The 21,307-nt window shown below is 35.4% G+C and overlaps 2 protein-coding genes and 1 non-coding gene across 4 annotated transcripts; 2 read left to right on the top strand and 1 right to left on the bottom strand.

Moving 5' to 3' along the window:
* The first annotated feature begins 12,977 nt into the window (after positions 1-12,977).
* On the top strand, positions 12,978-16,091 carry LOC147552156 (cysteine-rich receptor-like protein kinase 10). The gene is made up of 7 exons (XM_086666365.1): positions 12,978-13,866; positions 14,021-14,146; positions 14,282-14,403; positions 14,495-14,705; positions 14,826-15,063; positions 15,158-15,308; positions 15,398-16,091. The coding sequence occupies exons 1-7, from the start codon at positions 12,993-12,995 to the stop codon at positions 15,737-15,739; spliced, it is 2,064 nt and encodes a 687-aa protein (XP_086522491.1). The 5' UTR covers positions 12,978-12,992; the 3' UTR covers positions 15,740-16,091.
* Positions 16,092-16,857: 766 nt separating this feature from the next.
* Positions 16,858-16,930, bottom strand: TRNAF-GAA (transfer RNA phenylalanine (anticodon GAA)). The gene has a single exon. It is a non-coding gene; the product is annotated as a tRNA-Phe (tRNA).
* A 787-nt stretch (positions 16,931-17,717) lies between these two features.
* On the top strand, positions 17,718-20,957 carry LOC147552158 (cysteine-rich receptor-like protein kinase 25). 2 transcript variants are annotated; one of them, XM_086666366.1, is made up of 7 exons: positions 17,718-18,677; positions 18,786-18,917; positions 18,997-19,121; positions 19,374-19,584; positions 19,703-19,946; positions 20,037-20,178; positions 20,263-20,957. In XM_086666366.1, exons 1-7 carry the CDS (start codon positions 17,813-17,815, stop codon positions 20,554-20,556), a joined length of 2,013 nt encoding a protein of 670 aa, XP_086522492.1. In that variant the 5' UTR covers positions 17,718-17,812; the 3' UTR covers positions 20,557-20,957. The 2 variants fall into 2 exon arrangements, with proteins under 2 accessions (XP_086522492.1, XP_086522493.1); XM_086666367.1 differs by having other exon boundaries at positions 19,709-19,946.
* The last annotated feature ends 350 nt before the right edge of the window (positions 20,958-21,307 follow it).

The following is a 21,307-nucleotide window of genomic DNA, read 5'->3' on the forward strand; positions in this document are numbered from 1 at the left end:
GTAGTAAGTGGGTTTTCAAGGTTAAATATAGGTCAGATGGATCACTTGAGAGATATAAAGCTAGGTTAGTAGCACAAGGCTACAACCAACAAGAGGGAATTGACTATCAAAAGACCTTTAGCCCTGTAGTTAAGATACAAACAGTGAGAATTGTGTTAACTTTAGCAGTCACAAGGTCTTGGTCTATTCTCCAATTGGATGTTTCAAATGCCTTCCTCCATGGGGACTTGTTTGAAAATGTATACATGAAGCAGCCAAAGGGGTTTGTTGATCCTATTCATCCTGATTTTGTGTGTCACTTACACAAATCTCTGTATGGCCTTAAGCAGGCACCTAGGGCCTGGTTTACCAAAATAGCTAGCTATCTAGTTAAATGGGGTTTTACAAAGAGCTCTTCAGACTCTTCAATGTTTGTTTATAGTAAAAATGGTGATCTTTTGGTGTTTCTTCTGTATGTTGATGACATCATTTTGACTGGTTCAAGTACAACTTTGGTTCAGACCCTAGTTCATGATTTGGGTACTACATTTGCAATGAAGGAGTTGGGTATTCTCCATTACTTTTTAGGAATTGAGGTACATAGGTGTTCTTCTTCCACTTCTCTTCAGCTTACACAAACCAAGTATATACTTGAACTACTTCAGAAGGTAGATTTGGTCAATTGTAAGCCTAGTGGAGTTCCTGTGACTCATGGCAAGAGAGTCTCTAAGCTGGATGGTGATTTACTTGAGGATCCATTGACATATAGGAGTATTGTTGGTGGATTACAGTATGTAACTCTCACCAGACCAGATGTTACTTATGCCATTAACTATCTCTTACAGTTTATGCACAACCCTACCTCTACTCATTTGGTTTTACTCAAGAAAGTTCTTAGATACTTAAAGGGCAGCATTGGAGCTGGCATCACCATTGCCTCAGGAGATCTTTCCTCTTTGTCTGGTTACTCTGATTCAGATTGGGGGAGTTGTCCAGATTCTAGGAGGTCTACAAGTGGGTTTTGTATTTTCTTAGGCTCTTCTTTGATTTCTTGGTCTTCTAAGAAGCAGAATACTGTCTCTAGGTCATCAACTGAGGCAGAATACAGGGCTTTGTCCTTAGCCACATCTGAACTTCTTTGGGTCTCTTACTTGCTGAATGATCTTACCATTCCTATCCCTTTTCCAATGGTTCTCTACTGTGATAATATGGGGGCTAAGTATTTGGCTTCTAATCCTGTGTTTCATGCTAGAACTAAGCATGTAGAGATTGATATTCATTTTGTTCGAGATTTGGTCAATTTGAATCATTTGGAAGTGAAGTTTGTCTCTTCGGATTTCAATCTTGCTGACATTTTGACAAAGGGTCTTCTCCTCTCCTCTTTTGAGTTTCTCGGAAGCAAACTTATGTTCCTTCCTTCCTTGGAACATATGTTTGAGGGGGGCTGTAAGAGAGTTGATGGTGATGATGAACCAGGGACTAAAGTCGAAGACAGATAAACAGAGAGACCTTAGAAGAAGAAGATCGGTTATGAAAGGATGAAGGAAGAATTAAGCAGTTTCTATGAGCACTCCCACACTCGTGTTATTCACTCGTGTGTTTTCTATTAACAGAATGGATTAGTAGAAGTGTTAGTTAATTGTTAGTTATCCTAAAACTAACTTTCTCTCTCTAGGTATTAGTTCTATATTTCTGTTAATTGTTTTCTTAAGCTCTATATAAAGAGATCTCTTGTAAACCAATTAGTATTGATTGAAGTAATAGAATTCAAGCTTCCTCTTTCATGGTTGATAGGATTGGTCTCCTGGATGATAACACACTGAAGAGCAATATGGCCTGGTCTACCACAAATTTGACACCAAACTCTCGGTTTGGGTGGCTGACCTAGTAAAGAAGGATTGGAAGAAGAGGCAAAAGTCCAATTTTGGTTTGACGAAGGAGCTCATCCTCGACCTCGGGAGCCATATCGCCCCCCTCGGCTTCCACGATTTGGCTGAGATGGGTCTCTACCAGTCTGTTTTTGGTAGGAGGGCTGATTGACGAGCAAGGCTGTAGAAATAGAGGAGGCCTCAGATTTTTGTTGTTCCTGAACTCTCATTTCTTGATTAAAAAGTAATGGAATCAACTGATTAAAAGTGGAAAGAGTGTCTCTTGTTTCCATAACAAAGCCATAATATTCCGATCCCAAACTGTAGGGGACGATATTTGGGAGGAAATATCTAGATAAGATTTATAATAAATTTAGACATATAGTAATATATTTAACTATATTAAAATTTGGAGATGTACGGGCTAGAAGCCCGTACAGAGCTCCTTCAACTCTTACAACTTACTTTATAAGTTCTTCAATTCAATCTCTAATTTGCTTCTCTTGTGCTTCCTATGCTTCCTACCCACATCTTATCTCTATTTATACTAAAGATAGAGCATACTAGTAAAGACTATAGAATTCCACATTGGGACTTACAAAGAGTTAATATAATTTTTAGACTAATCTTTTTAGTCAAACTTCTCTAGATTATTCTTCTCTAGATATTTCTACTTTAGAGAAGACTCCATCTAAATATTTCTCCCAATACAAAGAGTTACATAGGAAATTACAAATTACTAATTTCCAACACCCCTCTTAATTTGTAATTTTTATCGAGACCTTGAATTTTTGAAAATTCTTGTAGCACCATTTTCTGCAATAATCTTCTTTGGATGATGGTTTTCTCCTTCTGATTTCAATTCAGGCCAAAACTATTAACTCAACAACTTCGCAATATGTTTGCATTTGCTCGCTGTAGCTGGAAGCATATTTTTAAATGAGCAATGAGACTTTTGTAATATCTTACTTAGGACATCCTTGAAGGAAATAAGAATCACTATTTTTTCTCCATAATCTTCATAAAAAAAATTAATATCCCACTTTTCGTTTCCTTACCTGGTGTGCTCAAACGACAACTTTGGTCGTATTTTCGTGCAGATGCTTAACTTTTTTTTTTGTTGATACGAGCTTGATCAATTTTAGATTCAGAGGCTCTTCACAACCTATTGAACTTGATCACTTGGATTCAGAGGTTCTGAATTTAATTGCTATAACTCAACCCGGCTTTTAGGGTCTTCTGTTTGTTGATATTTTTTTGCTAATTTTTCTGTCTCTCCTTCTTAAGAGATTCTCTCATTCACACCACCAGGTGGACAAACCTTTTCTTTGGGTAGTCACTTTTTTCTTGCCCTCTCTTTCTTTCTTTTTTCTTCTTTGTGGGAATACTATACTTTAAATTTGTTTTGTTTGCCACTAGTGAGGGGCCTTTTTTCCGTTGTATTTTTCTTCTTCTTTCTTCCTTTCTAATATGGAGATACATCAACACCCACCCATTTTCCAATTTCCAATTAACCTTGGATGAATATTTGTGAAGGACTCAACATTGAACCTTTGGCTATGATACCACTTGTAGGGGACGATATTTGAGAGGAAATATCTAGATAAGATTTATAATAAATTTAGACATATAGTAATATATTTAACTATATTAAAATTTGGAGATGTACGGCTTCAACTCTTACAACTTACTTTATAAGTTCTTCAATTCAATCTCTAATTTGCTTCTCTTGTGCTTCTTATGCTTCCTACCCACATCTTATCTCTATTTATACTAAAGATAAAGCATACTAGTAAAGACTATAGAATTCCACATTGGGACTTACAAAGAGTTAATATAATTTTTAGACTAATCTTTTTAGTCAAACTTCTCTAGATTATTCTTCTCTAGATATTTCTACTTTAGAGAAGACTCTATCTAAATATTTCTCCCAATACAAAGAGTTACATAGGAAATTACAAATTACTAATTTCCATCACAAACCACGGAGAGTATGAAGAACAAGCTCTATGTCTGGAATCGGATGGTGAGAGGCTGCCATAGAGTCAGAGATTTCTTTTACCTTACCGACATAATCGGCCATAGAGAGAGAGAGAGAGGCCTTTTGAATCGTTTGAAGATTAATAAGTAGTTGAGACTTCCTTGCTGTATTATTTTGAGCCGAGAAAGTGGATGATAAATAAGTGTAAAGCTCCACAGCGGTTTCAAACTCCGGAGTCTTAGAAAGCACCGAAGGGGAGACAAGGTGGTGTTGATCCAACTAATGATAGTTTGGTCTACCTTTGTCCATTGTGTGAAAGGCGGATTCGAAATATCAAATTGACTACTGAAGTCAACAATAAATGATGGAGGAGAAGAAGCAGATACATCAATGTGAGAGAATAAGTCATGTTATTTCATAATAGGAAGAATCTGTTTCTTCCAAGTCAGAAAGGTTGTGTTGTCAAGCTTGAAGATACAAGAGGAACGAGATTTGTAAGAGAGGGAAAAGGGATGGTGGGAGTGGTCAGCAGTATTGTAGCAGTGGGCAGAGGTCCTGTGGATCCCATCAGTTGTAGAGAGAAAGAGAAGAATAGAAAAAATTTATTAGTTTTCAACCTAAGCTCTTATACCATGAAAGTGTATGAATCTCCCATACCTCTTATTAAGGTTGGGTATTGTATTTATAATAACAAATAGATCAGTACAAGTAAGATCTAAAGATATTCTAGGAAATTCAAAATTTAAAATACAAGATAGATTTGAATGAGTCAAAGACCCATTCAGTTAGAGTCAGAGATACACACGATTGTGTATCCCTTATCAACACTAAGAGATGGGGAAGAAATAGCGGTGAAGAGATTCTCCATAAATTCTGGTCAAGGTGATCAAGAATTTAAAAACGAAGTCGCGTTAGTAGCTAAACTTCAACACAGGAATCTTGTTAGGCTTATAGGTTTTTGTTTACACAGAGAAGAAAAACTACTCATCTACGAGTTGATGCCGAACTCAAGCCTGGATCGCATCATATCTGGTTTGTGTACTATGGTTTCTAATTTTCTCTTACACATGCTCACGAGAAAGTGTTATTGTTTTTGTTTATTTATCGTTTCGACAATTATTAACAGTATAGTTTGATTGAAACCATTGAGCAGATCCGGTCAAGCGAACACTTTTAAACTGAGAAAAACGATACAGGATAATAGGAGGAATTGCCCGAGGAGTTCTCTATCTTCACGAGGATTCTCCACTTAGAATTATTCATCAAGATCTTAAAGCTAGCAATATATTACTAAATGAAGATATGGTACTTAAAATCTCGGACTTTGGCATGGCTAGGCTTTTTGTGGTAGATCAGACTCAAGCTAATACAAATAGAATCGTCGGAACATAGTAAGTATTCGAGTAATAAACCAATTGATATTCACTCTACGTTAGATCAAACTATTAACCACTTAAATTCTTGTTATATTAACATTTCCTCGTCTGCAGTGGGTACATGGCTCCAGAGTATGCAATGCACGGACAATTCTCAGTGAAATTAGATGTTTTTGGTTTAGGTGTCCTTGTGCTAGAGATTCTTAGTGGAGAAAAAAACACCTCGTTCTATGAATCGGTAGTAGGAAGAGCTCAAGATCTTCTCAGTTATGTGGGTACGATTCTCTTTTTTGGTTAAACTGAAAAACTAAATACTTGAACTATTTGCCGGGTTTTGAGTAATTGGGGATCTTATCACACATGGAAACATTGGAACATTTTTAGAATGTTTGGATCCAATAATGCGGGACAACTGTTCGAAAAGCGAAGTTATGAGATGCACAGTGGTGTATCCATCATTGGTCTAGGGGGTCTATAGACCGCCCTCAACTTGTACAATTTAATGTACGACATTTGAAAAAAAATATATATATATATATATATATATATATGCTCTAACTGTATAAGTAGATGTAGGTCGCCAATAGAAACAAAATTCGTTGTTGGCTTAACGGATGAAGGGTGGTGTTACCACTCTAGTGGTCATGGGTTCGAGTCCAAGCATAAACAGTATTCGTATACTTAGACAAAGATATATAAGATCATTATGTCATGAAGGAAAAAAAAATTAATTCTTCAGTTTTTCGTCCATTAGATTTGGTCAAGATGAACAAAACAAATTTAGCAGTAAGACTTAATTATAACTTTGAATGAGGCCTAATTATACAAAGTAATAAAAACACAAACTTCAAATATTCAAAAGCAATTACTAATGGCCAGCGCTTTGGGGAAATCTAAATTGTTTCCGGGGTGTGAAATTTTAAAGGGAATATGTAAAATTTTGAAAATTTTCTGGGGAAATATATTTTATGGGGAAATTGTCCACCTCACCTCTCTCCACCATACATTTCTCTCCACCTCATCTCTTTCTTCTCTGACGAAGGTCGCCGGTTGAAAAAATTCCGGCCGGCCACCTTCAACATAATTTTTTTTTCCTTAAACTCTTCTCTTTCTCTCTCTAAAAAAGAAAAAAAGGAAACAAAAAAAAACCTCATCTCTCAAAATATTCCGGCGAAAAGGGTTCCTTTCGCCAGAGAAACCAGACCGGAATCTGGTTGTTAAAACCAGACCGGAATCTGGTTGTTAAAACCAGATCTGGTTTGAAACCAGACTGGAATCTGGTTTCATCAACCAGAGTTTCTACGGAGAGAGAGTGTGATATTTTTTTTTAATGGTCGCCGGCCGGAAAATTTTCCGGCCGGCGACTTAATCGGAGAAGAAAGAGATAATGGTAGGGAGAGAGAAGATGAGGTGGAGAGAGAAGATGAGGTGGAGAGAGAGAGAGATGTGAGGTGGGAGTTTTTTTATTTTTCCCTCTAACAACTTGCAAAATAAAATTGTCAAACAAAATTGACCAATTTTTGACCAAGTCTTCACACCCCGGAAACTATTTAGCTTTCCCCAAAGCGCTGGCCTTACTAATTGTTTGAATAAAGAGCTTCACAAATTTAGGGTTTTTGTTTAACCGAGTTATATTACGAATTTATCACTTCCGGAGCATACAAACAAAAAAAGATTTTTGTTGCAAGTTGTATTACAAATTCTCAATTCAAAAACAGATACAATAGCACAACCAATAACAAAATTAGTTTAGTTCCTCAAGTAATGAAGCCAAAGTTCAACTACTACTACCTTATTTTGCTGAAACAATGAAGCCAAAGTAATGGTTGCTTAAGTGATGAAGCTAAATCATCCTTGGATAAACAATAAAACTCAAAATGAGAAGAAAAACTTCACTGTCTACCCACCTCAACAACATAATTCTGATAAGAAACACTTACAAATAAAAGAAATCGTCATCGAGCAATAAATAACAAAAAGTCGTATAGGTCTCGCTTAGAATAATATCTCCATCCAACTGTCGCATTTACGGTACCTGAATATCACTAAAGAAATTAGTAATACATAACATCATGCATTGTCAATGAAAAATATTAACAATACCAATTAGAAAATTATCCGCGATAAATGATTTTTCAACCAATCTAAAAGAACTTTAGAGAAAAGAAATGAGGGTACCTGTTTTGGAGTACAGGTTTATATTGAGAAAATGAGAACTTGTAATTTCATTAGAATGAGTTTACACTTTATATACATGAGTTTGTTAGAGTTATTAGTATGTTATAGAAGTTAGTTAGGTTGTTAGGAGCTTATGATTCAGTGTGACAAACCACACTGAATATAATACAACACTTCTCTAAAGTTAAACTCTAACACCTTTGGCCATTACCCCCCCCCCCCCCCCCCCCCCCCCTCCCAAGGTGAAAGGGACTTAGAAGGACTTTCAGTTTGGACTTCAACTCAAGAAACTTTGGTGAGGAAAGAGCCTTGGTGAAGATGTCAGCAGGCTGAGCAGAAGACTTGATATATTCCACCTTGAGTCGACCAGAGGAGACCAATTCTCTAATGAAATGAAAATCTATTGCCAAATGTTTCATTTTAGAGTGAAACACAGGATTAGAGGCAAGAGAAAGAGCTGAAATGTTATCACACCATAGAGTTGGAGCTGATGAGAGGAAGATATGAAGATCCCTGAGAAGATTACAAACCCACACTTATTCAGCAGCACATTGTGCTAAACTTCTGTACTCTGCTTCTGTAGAAGATCTTGCCACACTTGGTTGCTTCTTAGCAGACCATGCTATAGGATTAGGATCAAGAAATAATATATAACCCCCAGTGGATTTGCTAGTAGATAAGTCACCAGCCCATTCTGCATCTGAGAAGCCAGTAAGAGATATATCCCCTTTTTTAAAAATGAGACCTTGATGCAGAGAACCTTTTAGATATATAAGAATTCTCTTGACTGCAGCCAGATGATTCTCAGTTGGGGATTGCATATGCTGACAAACTTGACTCACAACAAAACAAATATCTGGTCTAGTCCATGTTAAGTATTGTAAGGCACCAACAAGAGATCTAAAAGAAGTGGGATCAGCTAGTATAGGACTATCATTAGGATAGAATCTTGATCCAACAGTAGCAGGAGAGGAACATGGTTTAGCACAAATCATATCACTTTTCTTTAAGAGATCCAAGGTGTATTTGGTTTGAGTAAGGTTGAGGCAATGGGCATCCCTCTTAGCTTCTAAACCCAAAAAATAGTGAAGATCTCCTAAATCTTTCATGGAGAAAGATGTACTTAATTGATCAATTAAGGACTTGCAGGCTGAGGGAGAGTTTCCAGTAACAAGGATGTCATCTACATAGATCAGAACAATGGTGAGAACCCCATTAGAGTAACTTATGAACAAAGAAGAATCTGACATACAAGTAGTGAATCCCAATCCCAGAAGAGCATCCATTAGAGCCATTGGAAGAATCTGACATACAAGTAGTGTTTTCCCCTCTTTGTCTTTTTGTTTTCTAACCCTTGGATTGTATTTAATTCAAATCTAAGCCATCCAATTTCAACAAACTAAACCTCAACCACTTGATATAACTTGTGAGTAAATCTGGGTCATTGGGAGGGGAAAACATACCCTCCTCCCTTATTATATAGACGAGGGTGTAACATGTGCCCGTAGGGCACGAACAGTAATTCCAAACGATATGTAAGGATTTGTGTTTTTCTCTTTCAAATTGACATACCAAATTGACAGCGAATATAGACAAAAAATCGTGTTATACCAAATGGTTACTTTAAATACAACAATTAGTAACAACCCATCTCTTAGGTCATGTTTGACGCACGAGAATGGCTTGGGAATGGAATGTGATTCCCGGGAATCACATTCAAGATCATTGTTTGGCTTGCTGGAATGGTGTGGGTCCGGGAATGTGCTTCCCTAAAAAATGGGCAATAGCAAACCCAGGAGGGAGGTGGGTTTGTGATTTCCATTCAGGATCTGGTATTAATAAGTACTATTTATGTTTATGAACAAAATTTAATTTTATATAAATTTCTATTTAAGTTTGCGAACAAAATTTTATTTTAGATAAATTTTTATTAAGATATTTATTTATTATCTTTAAATTCTAACACTTTGATGTATCATGTTATTATTTCATATCTACGAATTTGAAAAAATAATACTGATTTTAATATATTACAAAGTTGATGTGTATATTTTATGCTAAAAGAAAAAGTTGATGTGTATTTTATGTAGTTTAAGTAAGGGTAAAAGTGAACTTTTACAATTATTTACATTCATATTCCTATACGAATAAAACACCTAATTAGGAATATGCCAGGAATCAAATTCCCGTTCCTGGTCGACCCAAACATCGAACTACAGTAATCTGATTCACAGGAATCACGTTACGGGAATGTGATTCTCAGGAATCACATTCCATTCCCGCGCGCGAAACATAGCCTTACATCAATGGTTCCAAGAGAAATTAAGAGCCACAAATTATGTGTTGAACACTTCTCCCCATGTAATTAGTAGATCATAAAAAGGTATTCTGTTTAATTAACACACTATTAGAAGAGCGAAAATTCTATTCATTCTTCATTACCCCGCTTACCTTCTTCAAAAAAAAATCTATCCATCCCTCACCACCCGTCCGTTTGATGTGGAATCACTTGCGCATATACTTTCCATTTATTTCACGCTCAAGTGATATGTCGCTACATCAGGTGAAAGACTGGGGTGGAGACCAAATGAATGGATGAATAGAAATTTGGTTTCAGTCTCTTCTGTTTTCAACAAAAAAAAAGAAAAAAGTCAAAGGTGCACGGATTAGTGAGGTAGGGCGCGTTACAACAGATTTTAATTTTGGTGGGGCGCTTATAGAAAAGCCCACTTTGGGTGTTGGTGATAGCAGCGCCTATAGATACTTACCTGCTTTAGAAATAAATTTTGTTTAACTATGACTTGAAATAGTCACACTCTTAACTTTGACTGAAAATATTGGACCAACCTAACTTCTAGAAAGAAGATAAAATGAATGAAATTTGGAACTTGAGACTTGTTAGCAAAAGCCTCCCCCTAACAAACTATACATTGCCTGACGCCTACCACAGAAATAATTGCTCAAAATATTGGAAAAATGAGAGAAAAGACCAACATTGAATCCTATCACTCTTATCACATTCAATCCCTTATATTATGGGGTTACATTTGAAGAAATAGTGATTAGTATTGTGTCATCACAAGTATAAGATACGATATGTTGTTAGACAGCGCACCTTTTTAAGATGGGCGGTGCACTAGTAAGTGTGAGAGTAGTCTCACATAAGAGAATGGGTAACTAGCAACTAAGGATATAATGTACAGGTTCCAGAGGCGGAGCCAGGAATTGGTTGAGGGACGGGCTGAAATCTGAAGTACATATAGCCATTCAAATTTAAATTTTCGAGTTTATAATTAACTGAATAAGGTCGCAAACGAAAATATGATCTATATAATATTAGAATAACTATATTATATATATATATATATATATGTATATCGGCAAAATAAGTACCATATATCTATCCATATATGATAGATACGTACACCCAAAAAGCAAAAAATAAAAAAAATAAAAATAAAAAAAGTCATCGACACCACGACTTCAATATATACCAAAAAGCAGTATAAAACTATTCTAAGTTGTAGCCTTCGGTTCTTTAAGCGGTTAAAATCATCTATTTTAGGTATTAGTTTTATTCTACGAAGTACGAACTCTAAAGAAGAAGTGAAGAAGTTTAGGTATTAGTTTTTATAGTGCTCAATTAGGGATTTTGGAATCCACACACCACTATTCCAACAACTTAGGTTTTAGTTTCAATGTTATAATTTGTAACTTATAAGACCATCAACACACCATTGTTCCAATCAATTTTAGGTATTAGTTTTGTACTCAATTAGGGATTTTGGAATCCACAATTTCACATCTCTGTTTTTTCTTCTATTAAATATAAAGAAGAAGTGAAGAAGTTTGGGTATTAGTTTTTATAGTACTCAATTAGGGATTTTGGAATTCAAACACCATTATTCCAACAATTTAGGTTTTGGTTTCAATGTTATACTTTATAACTTATAAGACAATCAACACACCATTATTCCAACCATTTCCAATCAATTTTAGGTATTAGTTTTGTACTCTATTAGGGGTTTTGGAATCCACAATTTCACATCTAAGTAGTGTGTTTTTTCTTCTATGAACTATAAAGAAGAAGTGAAGAAGTTTATAGTCATTAATCAACTAGTTCCACTTTCACTCTTTCATAATTTTATAATTTCAAAATAGGATTTGAAAAGATTATAAAAATTATGGACTTACTTGTTGAGTGATGGTCTAAGAGAATAGAAGAAGGATAATAACTTCATTTGTAGCCCCCTATTCTAGATTGAACAACACTCCAAGTCTCCCAAGCCAAGAACAAAGAAGATTTCTAGTAGCAATGAAAAGAGTAAGGGAACCAGGAAGAAAGAGTGTAAAGGAGGCTAAAGAGAATTATGTTTTTTAAGAGCCGGGCTGGGTTATAGGGAGTGTTGGGTTGGGTTACTAAATACTAGGGTTTATGTGGAAAATGTTAGGGTCACACCCGGGCTGCAGCCCGGGTGAGCCCACTAACACCTCCGCCCCTGACAGGTTCTCTCCACTTATATCCAATTGGTTTTGAGTTGGATGACCACAAACTTAACATGGTATCAGAGCTACGCCCACACATGATAGGTTTAAAAACCACATGTACTCCACGCCACCAGAAAAAAAAAAAAAAAAAAAAAAAAAACGTGTTAGACTAACCACGCCACAGTGAAGAAAAATATGAGAATAGTCTCACATGAGAGAAGGGACAACTAACAACCAATAATATATCTCTCCACTTACACCAATTGATTTTAAGTTGGATGGCCACAAACCTAGGAGCAAAACCATCTCACATTAAAATATTTTGGAAATGACATTAAAATATCATGCAATATTGTCTGTCGTAGGCTCTTCCTCAGTCTTGACCTAATCTGGCTTAGCCTACCATATTTGACCACTTTGAATTCCATTTTTGCTTTTAAAATACACTAGGGGATATCCCGTGCCCTAGGGCACGGACACTTGTACCAATCAAATGTTACGAAATTTATTGTTATATTTTATTGAGAGGGAGAGATTCTAATTAGTTATTATTTATTGTATTACTTTTCTCCTAAATTAGTTACTATTCTATTGAGAAAGTGAGAGATTTCAATTTCTTTTTTTAACCCTTGAAATTTATTTTGTTTCTTTATTTCTTAAATTAGTTATTTTAATTTCTAAGAAGGAAACGATTATTGTTTTTTAAATAGGTAACTTTATTTCTACGAAGGACTATATTTTAAATTATGAAGGGCTTCTAAACAATATCCTTTCTTTTTTCAACCCTTGAAATTTATTTTGTTTCTTTATTTCTTAAATTAGTTATTTTAATTTTTAAGAAGGAAACAATGATTGTTTTTTAAATAGGTAACTTTATTTCTACGAAGGACTATATTTTAAATTATGAAGGGCTTCTAAACAATATCCTTTATTAAAAAAGGATGTTTGTCCCAGTCATCGTTTTCCCTTCTGTTTTATATAATAGATATAAATGTTAGATGGTGAACATGGGCATCTCAAATATTTGACTTCCTAATTGTGATATGTATATATATATCCAAAACTATTCAGATCATAAGTTTCTGAACTTCTGTTATTGTATCAGAAAAGAAGAACACAAAAATGGATCATTTTGATTTGTTCTTCTTTTCACTTCTTTCAACCATACTGATCATAATCATACAATATCATGCCCTTAGAACTTCTGCCCAAACTGTACCAACTTATTCTTATCATATCTGTTCAGGATCTAATTTCACTGCTAATAGTAAATACCAAACCAATCTCAACACCCTTCTTTCTTCTCTATCATCCTCATTCAACACTACAACCATTAAAAATGGGTACAAAAACGACACAGTCGGGCAAAACCCGAATACCATTTACGGCTCGTTCCAGTGTAGAGGTGATATCACATTAAGGGTATGTCAAGATTGTATTGACACTGCAGTTAAAGAGATCAAACAAACTACTAGATGTCCTAATTCTGAACAAGCATATATATGGTATGATGAATGTTTTCTAAGGTATTCTAATCAATCTTTCTTCAATATTGTTCAAGATAATCCTGGAGCTGTTCTTGTTAATGTTAATAACATTGAGAACCCAAATCAGTTCAATCAGATATTAGGTGATTTACTGGATAATCTTGTAACTCAAGCTGTTTCTAATGGTGGATCTTCTTCTTCTTCTTCTTCAACTAACTTTGCTAGTGGACAAAGCAATTTTACAAACTTTCGGAAGGTTTATGGGTTAGTACAGTGCACATCAGATACATCGAATAGTGATTGTAATCGATGTCTTCGAGGGGAGATCGGCGAGTTACCAAGCTGTTGTGGTGGGAAACAAGGAGGAAGAGTTCTAAGACCAAATTGTTATTTTAGATATGAGATATATCCTTTCTTTGAAGATAAGTTGGGTGGTGCACCACCACCTCAGCCATCTATAACAACCTCGAATAACACTACAACAACCTCGAATAACACTACAACAACCTGTAAGTTGTCAATGAAGTCTGATCTAAACTTAATTATTGTTAAATGGGTTTTGGTGCCTACTCTGTACCTTTGGTCTACCTATGATTTAGTTATGTAGTATTGGGTTCAACTGTATGATCAAATGCTTATAAAAATTGGTTCTTACTCACGCAGCAAACGGAACAAACAAGTCGAAGCTTGCTATTTACATAGTTGTTCCGTCGGTAATTGCAGTATTAGCTACCTTAGCATTTTGGTGCTTCTGTTTTCGAAGAAAGAACGCTAAAAAGACGTTTCATGGTAAGTAGCTATGCTCTAATAAGTGCTTTTCGTTGCTTTGTTATGTTTTGATCAGAATGCTTATATAAGTTTATCATGTAGAATGAAATAGTTTGCCATTTTGACTTCATCCTTGTTATTGTTATTTTGGTTAAGGTAACGACGAAATTCTAAGTGCAGAATCTTTGCAGTTTAACTTTAAGACAATAAGAACTGCCACAGATGACTTCTCTGAAGCTAATTTGCTTGGGGAAGGTGGATTTGGTTCTGTTTACAAGGTTGCAAGATGAGAAACTTCAATCTTTCTTTATCTAGTATTTGGAGTTGGTCTTCGTGTTTGACCGTTTTCGTTTCTCTTGATGTCCTCAGGGTAAACTTTTAGATGGGCAAGAAATAGCTGTGAAGAGGCTTTCTCCACATTCAGGTCAAGGTGAAAAAGAATTTAAGAATGAAGTGATTTTAGTAGCTAAACTTCAACATAGGAATCTTGCAAGGCTTCTAGGTTTTTGTTTGGAGGAAGATGAAAGACTACTCGTGTATGAATACATGCCGAACGCCAGCCTTGACCAATTTATTTTCGGTTTGACACCTATTCACTCTCTTCTCTTTATTTCTAGATCTTATATCATAATTTCATAACAAACTTTTAGAAATTTACTTTCATAGAGTTTTAAAATAAAATTGGTGTACAAATTTCTAGATCCGGTTAAGCGAACGTACCTGGATTGGGAAAGACGATACAAGATTATTGAAGGGATTGCTAGAGGTCTTGTCTATCTTCACGAGGATTCTAGACTTAAGATTATTCATCGAGATCTCAAAGCAAGCAACATATTGTTGGATGAACATATGATTGCCAAAATATCGGATTTTGGCATGGCTAGGCTTTTTGTGGTGGACCAAACTCAAGCTAATACAAGTAAAATTGTTGGAACATAGTAAGCATTCAAATCATACACTCAATTTTCATAGCAATGTTCCGAGAAATTTCTAAATACTAAACGCATTGATTCATTTGGTATTCATTTCTAGTGGATATATGGCTCCAGAATATGCAATGCACGGACAATTCTCTGTAAAATCAGATGTTTTTAGTTTTGGTGTCTTAGTTCTAGAGATTCTTAGTGGACAAAAGAACACATCATTCTATCAGTCTGGAGTTGCTCAAGATCTTCTAGGATATGTGAGTATAACCAGTTTCATACTTAATATTTTCTCCTTCATGAGATGAAATCACCACTCCAACAAAAAACCTGATTTTGTTTTCTGCAGGCATGGCGAAGTTGGAAGAATGGAAAAGCTTTAGAAGTGTTAGATCCAAGTTTGAGGGAAAATTGTTCGAGAAGCGAAGTTATGAGATGCATCCACATTGCACTATTATGTGTTCAAGAAGATATATCTGATAGGCCTACAATGGCATCGGTCGTTTTGATGCTCAATAGCTACTCTTTAACTCTGGAGTTACCTTCACCACCTGCATTTTTTGCGCATAGTAAAAAGCAACCCCTGTTGAATTTGACCGAGAGTGAAGAACAAGCAATCATGGCGGATAGATCGACAAATGTAACATGGACAGTCAATGAAGCATCCATCACTGAACTTTATCCTCGATGATAGATGCTTTTTAGTCCAGATGGATCTATCCGAGTCCGTGAAGGACTATGTGCACCCATAACCTGGCTAGGGTTAACCTGACAGGTCGGACAGGTAATTAATATTTGGGACAAGGGCAAGGACCCCTCACAAAGTGACCAGACTGTTTAGCCCGATTGTCCTTACCTGACGGGCACCTGCTTTGTACCCGACGACATACTTGTATTTAATTTTCTCAGATTTCATTGTTGAAATCTTTCACATTGTATTTTCGATCTTAAAATTCAAATATTGTAATTATATAATTCAAATCTTTCCAACTCCATCTTTTTTGGATCTTATGTATTGTTAATAAAGTTAAGAGTTTTATTAATTGGGGTTTCGTTCTAAACTTTTAATTATTACACACTCTACCTGTACTCGTCCGAGACCCAATGTGGGATTATCGCAACAATCTCCTCCTTAAAGATGTTAGCAAAGTGATGAGATGTATCAACAATGCACTATTATTTGTTTAAGATAACATGTCGAATAGACCTACAATGGTGTGTCGTTTGGAAGCTCAATAGCTAATCTTTCACTCTTTTATTACCTTCACCACCTGCATGTTTTGTGCACAATAAAACCCCTAATCGATACAGAATGGTGCATCGATCACAAATCGACACAGAATGAAGCATCGATCACTGAACGTACCCACATTAATGATAAAGGTTTCTTTAGTCTAAAGTGGCAGTACACGTTTTGACTCAAAATTTAGAAGGCTGGAAGCTTGACTGGTAATAAACAGATGCATAAATTGGGGCTGTATAAGATAAAGAGGGTATTACAACGACATCAGTTCAGGTCTAACCAATGCCCAATCCTCCAAATCTAAGCACTCATATGTCAAAGTTTAGCAGGTAAACCTGCAACCCTTCCACTTGTCGACTCGTCGTGAGCGGTAGGCACTCGGATCTCAAAAGTGCACCCATTAAGAGTGATGGGTATAACAACGACATCACTGGTAGGAAGCCGAATACCCAATGTTTTCTCACAGTAGCGCTGAAGTTACACAAATATGTCAGGATTGTGTTGTTATAGCAGCTGAAGATAGTTGTAAGCGTGTGCAGGAAATTAAGGAGTAAAAAAAATGAAAATGCGGTGAACGTGGATCGAACACGTGACCTTCAGATCTTCAGTCTGACGCTCTCCCAACTGAGCTATCCCCACTAATTGTTTGAAATGCACATGTATTATATTTGGTTTTAATTTTTGAAGGTATTGAATTGAACAAAAAACGGGTTATTCCGTGGAATATCTTACATAACGTAATTGAATTTCCTTATTAATAAATTAAGAGTATATGTGACAATCTAAGAACACATTAAGAGAGACTTTTGTTAATGCTTCATCTGCAAAGTCACAAGAAGGAAATTCAAGCAAGACTATGAAGCGACTTCAGCCTTCCTTTTCTTTTATTTACTTTTTGTACGTTAATCAGAAATGTAATAATCATGCGGATACTCTAGCTAAGTGAACTAGAAAAAGTTATGGAAAGCGGATGTAGAACTAAATTCACACCTAACTTTAAGGGGAAATGTTAGAATTTTACAGATTACATGAAGACTAAAGACTTTCAAAATGAAACTCCTCACTCAGTAATCTCTATCTTTTTCACCATCACCACCACCATCTCTGTCTCCTCTTCCCTTTTTTTTTACCAACTAAAGAAAAAATAGAAGACACTGTTTTTGGCTTTAGAGAGGCGAGACGGCGAGGAGAGACCAAGAGAGTCCAACATTTTGATTTTTTTTGTCTTAGTTTCCTAGTACAAAAAAGTTGTTCCTCTTACCATTTGATCAAATTGAATTAACCAAGTCAATATAAAAATGAAAGGAACCTAACATGATGGAAGTTGATTCTTTAAACATAGAATTTCTTTGCAGTTGACCATCTTTAAACCCCATGACAGTGCAAATGATGTATTAATTAAACAAACCAATAATTAATTCAGATTGAACAACCCCATAACTACTAATTGAAACAACCTATCATAATCCCCATTTTGACCAATTTTAATCATGATCAATACTCTGATATTGACAAAAAACAATGGGTTCTTTCATCACCAATCATCTGTTCATCTTCTTCCTTGCTTTTATCTTGATCTTCTTAAACTTGTATGGTCTTAAAACTTTAGCACAACCCATCTCAAATGCTTATCACTTATGTTCAGGAGGTAATTACACTACTAATAGTTCATATAACTCTAACCTAAATCTCCTTCTATCTTCTCTAACTAGTTCAATCAACAAAACAACAATCAAGAATGGGTTCTACAACAACACCGTTGGTCGAAACCCTAACTCTGTTTACGGATTATTTCAATGTAGAGGTGATATTACATCAAAAGAATGTCAAGTTTGTGTTGATTCAGCAGCTCAAGAAATCTTACAAAGTTATAGATGTCCAGATTCTAAACAAGCTATTATTTGGTATAATGAGTTTTGTATGTTAAGATTTTCAGATCAAAATTTCTTTTCTATTGTTCAAGAAGATCCATCTGTTTCTTTATCTAACAATAACAACGTTACGGATCCGTATCAGTTTAACCAGTCATTAAACATCTTGATGAATGATCTTATAACTCTAGCTGTCTCAAATTCTCGAAAAGTTTCTCCTCTGTCTACTTCTATTATAACTAGCAGAAATGTTACTTTGTTTGCTATGGGGCGAATACGTTTTATGACAAACGAGACGATATATGGGCTAGTTCAATGCATTAATGATATATCAAATACTAGTTGTTTGGCGTGCCTTGATGGATCGTTAAATGACTTAAGAAGATGTTGTGATGGTAGAAAAGGGGCTAGAGTTATTAGACCTAGTTGTTATTTTCGATATGAGATGTATCAGTTTTATGAATCTAATGAAACTTCAGCTCGGCCAGGGCCTTCTCCATTGACAAACATACATAGTAAGTAATAAAATTTCACGAGTTGGATCACGGATGGGCAGGATTAGATAGTTCTCTAGCTAGCTAGCTGCCTGTATTACTTATCAAAATTCCTTCGATTTCATGCAGAAAACAGAAAGATTTCATCAAGATTTATCGTTATTATAGTCGTTCCTGTAGTAATTGCAGTACTTTTATCTGCCATAACTATTAGGCAATTCTCATTGAGAAGAAGGGAAGCAAGGAAGAAATTACATGAAAGTAAGTAGTATAGTATGAAGTATGGCTTACAATGTTTCATTTTTTCGGTTTGATAACTGTTTTACTCTTTGTTATGAAGATGAAGATGAAGATATTGAAAGTACTGAATCTTTGCAATTCAACTTTAGTACTATAAAATCAGCGACACTCGACTTTTCAGACGCTAATAAGCTCGGGCGAGGTGGTTTTGGTTCTGTTTACAAGGTATTGGAACACATAGAAAATGATTTTTTTCTAATAACTAGAGTTTTAATTGGATTAAGACTTAGAGATTGATGTGGCATCATTCGAGCTGTATTGTGTTCATCGACAACTCTTAAAAATCTCAACAATATAAAACTAAAAGAAAATATTGTGTTAATCTATTTTCTGAGTAAAACTCTATGTGATTATACCACTGAGCTTCTTTCGTGGTGGTTATAGACTTCGTTGTTTTGTTCATTTTGATGTCTCTAGGGTACACTTTCAGATGGGCAGGAAATAGCGGTGAAGCGGCTCTCTAAAAATTCTGGTCAAGGTGAAGTAGAATTCAAGAATGAAGTACAATTATTAGTAAAACTTCAACACAGAAATCTTGTGAGGCTTCTAGGTTACTGCTTAGATGGAGAAGAAAAACTACTCATATATGAATTCATGCCGAACGGAAGCCTTGATCAATTCATATTCGGTCAGCCTCACTTTCTATATTCCTTTCTCCGACTCACCTACTAGTACGAACACATTAACAAATTCATGAATTTATATTATGCTTTGGGTAATAACTATAAGTTTTTATTTGGGTGAAGGTTCAGATCCTAATAAACGTAAACTTTTGAATTGGGAAACACGATACAAAATTATAGGAGGGATTGCTAAAGGACTTCTCTATCTTCATGAAGATTCTCGCCTTAAAATTATTCATCGAGATCTCAAAGCTAGCAATGTACTACTAACTGAAGATATGAGCCCCAAAATTGCAGATTTCGGTATGGCTAGGATGTTTATGGTCGATCAAACTCAAGCCAATACCGATAGAATTGTTGGAACATAGTAAGTATTCAATGAAATTCTTCCTTAGAAACATACGAAAAGTACTCAATTATACAATAAAATCCTTGCTTCATTCAAAACAAAATGCAGTGGTTATATGGCTCCAGAGTACGCAATGCACGGACAATTCTCTGTCAAATCAGACGTCTTTAGTTTTGGGATCCTACTTCTTGAAATCCTTAGCGGACAAAGAAACAATTCTTTCGATGGGTCAGAATGGCTACTAAGTCATGTGAGTATGCAAAAAAAAAATGATTATATGTTATTGGCCTCATTCACCTAAAAACTTGGCTTGATGACATAAGAACTTTTGCAGGCATGGAGACATTGGAAAGAAGAAACAGCTTTAGATATGTTAGATTCAACATTGAGAGAGAGTTATTCAATAACTGAGATTATGACATGCATTCATATTGGGTTATTATGTGTTCAAGAAGATATAGCTGCTAGACCAACAATGGCTTTGATCATTAACAAACTCAATAACTACTCGTTGGCTCTCCCATCACCATCATCGCCTTCTGCATTTTTAGTACCTAGTCTCCCTTCTGGTGAGAGTTCAAATATGACTGTTAACGAAGCATCAATTACTGAATTGCATCCTAGATGAAACCACAATTCAGACTTCAACTTGATTTCAACAATACAAAATGGTGAACCCATGCATACTTGAAGTACTATAGAGGTTGTGATTTGAAGCTTATGAAGTAATACCATTTCACATACTTGATTTTTTTTTAAGTCTTATTACTTATACAGAAATTTCCATTGTAAATGTATGATTGTAAATTATCTAAATTTAAGTTCATTTAGAAGGCATGTACAAGAAATTGTTGCCATAGTTTAGACTCCGACATGCAAAACCACACGACTAGTCGAGCAGATTAGTGGAACAGAATTATTATCGCTAAAAGTTTGGTTATTGTATACACATATAAATAATTTGTAGTTTTATAATGTGTAACGAAATTATTGCTGAAGATTAGCCTTGATTGATGGAAAGTTTTCTTATTTTGATTTGTATTAAAAGATCAATGTTTATATTTTTAGATTAATTTAGATGTCTATCTGAATTCTTTAATAACTTTTCTTCCTAATAATGTAATAGATAACTATTGATAACCTAATATATAAAAGAGAAGTCAACTTTCATATTTTATGGTTTACACAGTTATATCTGGTACGTTGGGTACACTTGTCGAAACATTACATGGAAACTAAGACAATGAGCGGAGAACTGGGTTGCTAGATACCGCTTCTCTCCTGTGAAACTATTCTCATACACCCTCTCACGTGTGGCATATTTCAGCCTAACACGTGTTTTTCTTTTTCTCTCTCAGGTGACATGGGTCTACCTCTGA

Source organism: Eschscholzia californica, unplaced genomic scaffold, assembly GCF_041429995.1.
Source record: "Eschscholzia californica isolate CP2 unplaced genomic scaffold, dmEscCali1.0.p SCAF_3, whole genome shotgun sequence".
In the NCBI taxonomy this organism is placed as follows: Eukaryota; Viridiplantae; Streptophyta; class Magnoliopsida; order Ranunculales; family Papaveraceae; genus Eschscholzia; species Eschscholzia californica.